General features: G+C 44.1%; 1 protein-coding gene across 1 annotated transcript in view; it reads left to right on the forward strand.

The window, feature by feature from the left end:
• Positions 1-400: 400 nt before the first annotated feature.
• The window catches only part of ABCA8 (ATP binding cassette subfamily A member 8), a 70822-nt gene continuing 63063 nt past the window's right edge, over positions 401-8159 (forward strand). Inside the window, 3 exon segments of the mRNA XM_006146739.3 lie at positions 401-673; positions 1682-1783; positions 3922-4126. Coding sequence (XP_006146801.1) covers positions 668-673; positions 1682-1783; positions 3922-4126 — 313 coding nt within the window. The 5' untranslated portion in view covers positions 401-667.

Raw genomic sequence — 8159 nt, forward strand, 5'->3', positions numbered from 1 at the left:
TGGGAGCCCGCCTGCTTTGAAGGTGGAGATCTCTGTCTCTGCGACGGTCTAGAGGACAGGGACCATGCATTCACCAGGGCGCCGGAGCTAGCAGCAGGGTTCTGATCACAGGAAGTCCCCCAGTGGAGTGTAGGAGGCTAAAACATTAACTTGCTCAGTTAAGGAATGTTCTCCCAGTGTCAGTGCGTACACACGTGCAAGGGGGAGCGGTAGTTCCGAGGCTCCTGGTCAGGATGCGCGAGGGATTGATTCCCGTCTCCTTTTGACGTTTTCACTGGTTGTCGCAGACCGCCCTTCTGTCACCCAGGGTCCGGACGCGTGCTGGCAGCTCACAGCCGCAGGCCTCCAATCGAGGCCTCCAATCGCAAGTGCGGGAGGGAGGGGCGGTGTCGGGGCGCGGCCGAGGACTAGTTCGCAGGGAGGGATGTCGCGGCTCGGCTCTGCTGGTGCGGGGCGACGCTGAGAGGCCACGCCTAGGTGGGCCCAGCCCTGCGGCCGCTGAGCGCGCGGGAGGACTAGCAGCCCCACGGCCTGCAGCGCGGAGTGCGAGGCCGCCAGAACCTCCTCGCCCAGCCGGAGCGGCACCAGCGGCGCTTTCCCTGGCCTAGAACGACGCGGAGGGCAAGTTCGCGGTGACTTGTCACGACCGCACGGCGCCGCGGCGGCGATGGCGGTGCGAGGGAAACCGGCCAGGGCCCTGGATCCCAGCGGGGCTGGCCTGTGTGCGGCTCAGGGGCTCCCCGGGCCGGGAGGCGGCCACCGTGTGCGGCGCCCCTTCCCGCTCCCTCCCGCTCCGCGCGGCGCCGGGGGGAGCCCTGCGCACGCCGCTGCCGAGGCCGCTTTACACCTGCTGGGTATTTCTGAGACGGTCAGGGCGGGCACAGGGTCTACTTACTAAACACGGAGAGTTTAATACAGACGATCGTGAAGGCATGACAGGAGAATAAAGATGGGCCGAGAACTCGAAGGGTGTCCTGGAAATGACGGGGGGAGTGGTTCCCAAGGGAGAACAAACCTGAACGGAGAGACGAGACGGGGTTGACAGTGGGGAGGGTGTGGCTGCAGCCACGGAAAGGCAGAGAAGCCCAGGGGCAAGCTGTGGGCACGAGGACGGCAAAGCTTTGCCTTCGCAGCAGGAAACAGAGTTTTAAGGAAAGCACTTTAGTTCTCCTGGGCTTCCAGATCCCAAAGTCAGGAGCTAGAGAAAGCGCCCAGTAGGATTTGTACTCTCCCTCCGGGTAGTTCCGATGGGAGAAAACCACTGGGTCTGAGTGGAACCTGGTAAACAAACCACTCTAACCCCAGGAAGGAGAGCCTCTTTCTCCGCAGCGTCTCTTGGGTGCTCTACTGACAAAGCGCCACACCATGCCAACTGGCGAAAGAAAGTGCTTAAAGGACTCAGCTCTGTTTTCATGGAACAGGCAAATTGCGAGCTGAAAAACAATACATTGGTAACTGGCTCAGTGCATCACGGATAAATGATGGCCCAAAGAGTTTGGAAGTGGGGAGAGGGGGGATGGACGCACGGGATCAGTAAAATGCTCATTTAGAAACACTCAGATTCTAAGTGCCCATCCGGGACATGGAGTTATTAGATTTTTGTTGTTCGTTTGCAAGATATGTCTTCCTATTAAGAACTTCACGTTTACTTTATTGTCTCCCTTTCTTTCTCATTAAACAGGGCGAAATGAGTAAGAGAGAGAGAAGTGTGTGTCAACAAACTTTGGCCTTATTATGCAAGAACGTTTTGAAAAAATGGAGAATAAAAAGAGAGTTTTTATTGGTATGGTTCTATGTTACTTTGTATTTATGGTAGGCAAATATATGTCACCTGAGAGGTACCTATGCTTTGCATACCCTCTCATACCACCAAAAACAGTAAAATAAAGTACCTTTTTACAAAAGAAGGAAGTGTCCCACAGACCATGAATCTAATCAAGGCCCATATATTGACGTTTAAAAGGCTAGACGCTGGTCCACAGTTTGAGAGTCAATGTTTTAAGGCCCATGGTTGCAATTCTTACTAGTGTTTCCACTCATAGATACTAGGGTCAAGATAACGGTATCCAAAGGGTACAGTAAACCCATGGAAATAGGTAGCTGGTATTTTCTATTTAAAATATCTTTTTAAAAGCAATTTATTTTCTTCAAAAATAGATGAAAATTGGGGTGAGCAGATGATGTGGTGTTTAAGGCACTGAACTCCCACATGTCCAACCACTGTTTGAGGCCTGGACCCAGTGGCTTGAAAATCATGCTGGGTGGGTGTACGTGCATGCCCAAAATCCCATGAAGAAAGTGGAGGAGAAGGGATTATGGCATGGCTGCTGAGGAAGGGTGATTTCTCACTTTTCCTCTGTCTATTCTATGTTTCTTTCTAGCAAGCACTCATACCCTATGGTGAAAAATCTAAAAAAAAAATAAGTTAAGAAAAGAAAAGTTGGAAATGTATTAAGTGACTGAAAGAAAAGTAGCCTTAGTTTTTTTGTTTTGTTTTGTTTTGTTTTTGAAAGGGAGATTTTTGCTATAGAGCATGTGCACTCGCCAGAGAGATACAGAGAGACAGAGAGACAGAAAGCGAGAAATCACCTCCCAGGGGGGATGGCCATTCCCCAATTCCTTTTCCTCCATTCTCCTCTTGGGATTTTTGGCCCACATGTGCTGGCATGAGGTTGAAACCTCTGGGTCTGGGACTTGAATTTCAGTCAAGTACATGGGACTCCAGTGACATAATCATTATGCCATCTGTTGGTCCCAGATATAGCTTTTTAAATTTTTCCACCTAACAAAAATTCTGCTTAAATATTGATATCTTTTTTTATTTTTGAGAGTTTTTTTGCTATAGGGCACATGTGCTCGCCAGAGAGACAGAGAAACAGAAAGCGAGAAATCACCCCCCAGGGGGGATGGCCATGCCACAATCCCTCCTCCTCCATTCTCTTCTCAGGATCTTGGGCACGCACACACATGCGCCCAGCATGAGTTTAAGCCACTGGGTCCAGGACTCGAACCGCGGTCGACTACATGGGAGTCCAGCAACATAGCCAACTGCTCTTCCCAAATGTTGATATCTTTTTTTTTTTCTATAGGGCGTGTGCGCTCACCAGAAAGACAGAGAGAGACAGAGAGACAGAAAGCGAGAAATCACCCCCCAGGGGGGATGGCCATGCCACAATCCCTCCTCCTCCATTCTCTTCTCAGGATCTTGGGCACGCACGCACACGCGCCCGGCGTAAGTTTAAGCCACCCGATCTGGGACTCAGAGTTCAGCGACACAGCCATTACGCTAGCTGTTGGTCCCATGTTGATATCTTCTTAACATCAAATAGATCTAACTGGGCAGCACGTTTAACTAGATTGGAAGTTTGCTGTGTATCCATTGTCAATTTTTTTCTAAGTTTCCCAATTTTATTTTGGAAATGAAGGGATTTCATATTGGGAATTCGTATGTGGCCAGGATTTATAACTAATTAACCAAGACGATGTTCTTCAGGTCACTGGCATTCTGTTGTGTTCCAAATTTCAGAGTCTTAGCACGTAGCCAATATATCATTTTAAGTAAACAATGCCTGGGAATCGTCTCTTACAGCATATAGACTTTCAGCCAAAGCAAGTGCAGCATGAATGGGTCACCAGAGTAATACCAGCTGATAATAATTTCAAATAACTTACCACTGCTGCATCTCATAATGTTTTTTATGATTAGTGTATGCTTCAGTGCTGGCACAAAGTTTCAATAAATTTGAATTCCTAATACCCACTCATTGAAACTAGACTACTGATTTTGTACTGTACATGTTTTAAACAGTTCATAATGTGGGATATATTGAAATTAGAAAACTGAACACAAAAACTGAAAAATGATTGTGGTGATTAATTTGAAATCCTAATTTTCTTTCTCTTTTCTTTTGGATTGTATAGGAATGGTTGATTTCATTGCTCCTACTACTCAGTTTGTACCTATATCCCCATAGTCATGACGTTATTGATTTTTCTTCACTTCCTACCGGGGACCTGGGACCGGTAGATTCCTTTAGAGCACCCAGATTTTCTATTGTATATTCACCTCTCACCAATACGACCCAACAGATAATGAATAAAGTAGCCTCTGCCTCTTTCTTGAATGGTGAGTTTTGTAGAAACTCAAAAGAAATATCTGATGACAATATTTGGTTCATTTGACCACAGATGCATGAACTTAATTTGCATTTCAGTTGTTAAACCTTGTCAGTTGTCACGATTTCTGGAGTATGTGAAGTGTAAATAAACTTTTGTTGGAATTAAGAGGTCACCACCACTCAATACACAAGCTAAAATAAAATGTGTTCCTTACGACATGTCAGATAAAGGATTACCATTTGAAGTGCAAACTCTTTCAGAAACCTTCTGATCTTGTGTAGGTTTTGGAGAGACCAGTGCACCCTGAAAACAGGCTTGTTTAGGGATCTGTTGACATGTCGCTCAGGAAACATTGTTACTATAATGGGATAGTTGCTCTAGTGTTTGCTTGTTATTACAGACAAAGAATAACTCTTCTTTTTTGAATTTGACCGTAGGAATTTTATCCTCATCTTTTTTGTTAAGAGAGACTTTTTTTGCTATAGGGCACATGCACTCACCAGAGAGATAGACAGAATCACCGCCCTTCCCAGGTGGGATGGCCACGCTGCAATCCCTTCTCCTCCATTCTCCTCTTGGAATTTTGGGCACACATGCACACCTGCCCGGCGTGCGTTTTAAGCCACCAGGTCTAGGACTTGATCCGCAGTTGACTGCATAGAAGTCCAGTTACATAACCATCATGTCATCTGCTGGTCCCTATATTCATCTTTTATTTTTATAGAATTATTTTATTAGCTTTATTTTTATTATTTTTAATTTGAACAGTGAGAGACAGGGAGAGAGCGATGGTAAGAGAGAGAAAAAAAAAGAAAGAGAAAGCAGTCTGCCAGGTCCAGGACTCGAACTATAGTTGGCCATGTGGGAGTTCAGCATCTTTATCCACCACATCACCTGCAGCCCCCCCATCCTCATCTTTTAAGATCAAAATAATTTTTTACCTTGTTAATGAAAAATAAGAGACATATTACTATCAAGACCATTTTTGTAACAATGTCCTAAAATTCTAGGAGAAGCCTAGTTTAGATGCAAGAGAACAAGACAGAGTCGGAATATTTCATTATGTCTTTGTAGTTGTAGGACATTGTGCATGCCATCAACTTCTCTGAACCTTACAATCACCATATACAAAATAAAGTTAACACTTTTTTTTTAAATGCTGTAGGATATATGCACTTGCTGGAGAGAGAGAAAGGAAAAGAGGTAAAGAGAGAAAGAAAAAGAGGTCATCCCTGGGGGCATGACTATACTACAATCCTGTCTCCTCCATTCTCCTTTCCAGATTTTGGGCATGCATATACACATACCTGGCATGTTTTTCTAGCCAATGTGTCCAGGACTCGAGCCATGTAGTCAGTCATCCCTGTGGGATCCAGCCTCCTTAACCACCACACCATGTACGAAATACTATGTTTTTCATGAATATTTTTACTAAGAGTAGGAGAACCCTATCTTAAGGGAAAAGATCTTTTGTCTAGTTAAAAGGAGCAGTAGGTAGTGTCTGGTTGGGTAGAGGCTTATCAACAGTGGGGAAGAACTGTGTTTCTGTCCCTCAAGCCTATAGTCTTCTGTGCTGACTTCATTCACAGGTCACCTCTCCCCAGAAGCAGAGCTGTCTGCAGACTCTCCAGGTTTAAACCCCATCAACTCCAGTGAAAGGGTTTTTCTTTCCCAATAGTTCACAGTAAATTCAGAGATTAAATACATTGGAACAAATGGGTCATTTTGGGTTAGTTTTGGTCTTGGTAGACCAAGAAATGATATTGTCACTGACCCAGTGTTCTGTTCCCAGGTCAACTACAAACCACAGCCAAGCATAGGAGTGGAGGAGGGGTATGATCCCTAATGGATCTGCCTGTGTTTTTACTAGAAGAAAAACTGGATTTGGGGCCAATAGAAACAACATGTGTTCTTTACAAATATAAACACATAGTTCCAAGGAGAGTCTATGGTGGCTGCTCCATAATTCCCAGAGGAATGGTGGCTAGGGTTAAAATTAAAATTAGTTCTACAGTGCATATAAGTTTTGAGTTGTTTATCTGAGATGCTTATGGGAATGCTAATAGGAAGGCAATTTCTAGTGGTATGGGGAAAATGTAATGGCACTAATATAATTTTAGAGAAAATTAGCAGAGAGGCTGATTCTACTGAATCAAGCCTACATTTGAATGGGCTCAATTTTTCTTTATAAATATTTGGTTGTGGTAATCAGAATGTGATAATCACAAGTAATGATGCTAGCAATGTGTTAGGTAATAAAGTTAACATGAGGTTAACTATTCATTTTTGGACTATAGTAAACCCATTGATTAGAAGGATTGGAAGTCAACTGTGCTAATCAAGATTAAAATAATAGGATCCTTATCAATAAATAGAAATGTATAGGAATAGAGTACCTCTCCAAAATGTCAGAATCAGGCAGTGGCTTCGAATCAGAAACAACAGTCACATGTCTATGCAATTTTTAAAAAATTTCCTTTTTACAGAGTTTTGCCTTAGGGCATATGCGCTTGCTGGAGAGAGACAGAGACAGTGAAAGGGAAAATCAGAAATCACCTCCTAGGGAGATGGTCATGCCACAACCCCTTCTCCTCATTCTCCTCCCAGGATCTTGAGTGTGCATGCACATCCAAAATGAGTTTTAAGCCACTGGGTCTGAGACCAGAACCACAGTCAGTCATGTAGGAGTCCAGCGATGTAACCATTACACCATCTGTTGGCCCTGCATAGTGCAAGTTTAATTGACAAGTTGCGTTACAGTGAGTTAAGCTATAGTTTAAAAGTCACTTAGCTTATACAACTTTGTGACTATATCAAAAAAATCACGGACTTGTACAGTTACAAGGGTGAATATGGCCCAGCCATTGTGGCACAGCAGTATCGCAAGTGCCCACAGCTGGAAGCCATATGGCAGGCCAAGGTCTGATCAAGTCCCCACAGGGGAAAGCCATATGCCAGCCATAGTTCTGATCCCTGGGTTGACCTAAGAACATGCCAGGACACCCACATGGGCATCAGGATCCTGAGGATTTGGAGGGCTACAGAAGGGGATTGTGACATGACAAGACCCTTCAAAGGTGCTTCTCTCTTTTCGTTATATATGCCAGTGACATCAAAACATGAATTTTCATGGTATATGAATTGTATCTCAATTAAAATATATAAAAGCTTTATTTAGAGGATACTGGATATTATTATTCATTTTAAGTGACATAATTCTCCACCAAGAATATTGTTAAAAGGGAACCCGTGGATCTTGCATCAAAGTCATTGGAGATCTGCATAATCCCCTTTTCTTTGTCAGCCCCTGTCCAAAATATCACTTGGAGCTGTCCAAGTGATATTAATTTTGTGTTTGGATTTTGATACCTTAATTGAATTCGGTATCCAGAAATGCACTATTTCTTCAGTCTGTGTTGCTATTCGGAGTCTCTGAAGACTCAGTTCTCAGACCGTATTGAACTGTTCCTTCCTGCCTGTGCTTCACCACACACTGCTGGGCCAGGTGGATGTGAGTAATCCCAGACTAGTTCTCCTATGGTACCGCAACAATGGCCAACATGACTTACTCTTGGATCTGAATGTCTACACTGTGCAACTTTCTACCAACACTGAAACTACTTCTGATTCAAGGTCATAACCTGACCTGAACTATCCAAGTAAGGTCCAGTCTCTCTGAAATGTATTTACTCTCCCCTTGCATTTCATAGACATCCTTTTGAGGGCCCCCATGTTAGAAACCTACCTCTCAGCAACACTCATTCAAATCCACATGCAATTAAGACAAAAATGTCCATTAGATACTACCATGTGCTGCATGTTTACAGAAATATTTTTACAGAAATATTCTCCAGCAATCGAATATTATTTTGTAATAGTATTGTTGTAGCATATTATATATTATTTACTCTATGGTACTATGCTATAATAATAATAATAGATGGTGGGGATCAGCAGGTGGCATGGTGGTTAAGGTGCTGGACACTCCCATATGGCCAACCACAGTTCAAGTCCTGGACCTGGTGGCTTGCTTTCTCACA

This window comes from Tupaia chinensis, unplaced genomic scaffold, assembly GCF_000334495.1.
Source record: "Tupaia chinensis unplaced genomic scaffold, TupChi_1.0 Scaffold000187_1, whole genome shotgun sequence".
Lineage (NCBI taxonomy): Eukaryota > Metazoa > Chordata > Mammalia > Scandentia > Tupaiidae > Tupaia > Tupaia belangeri.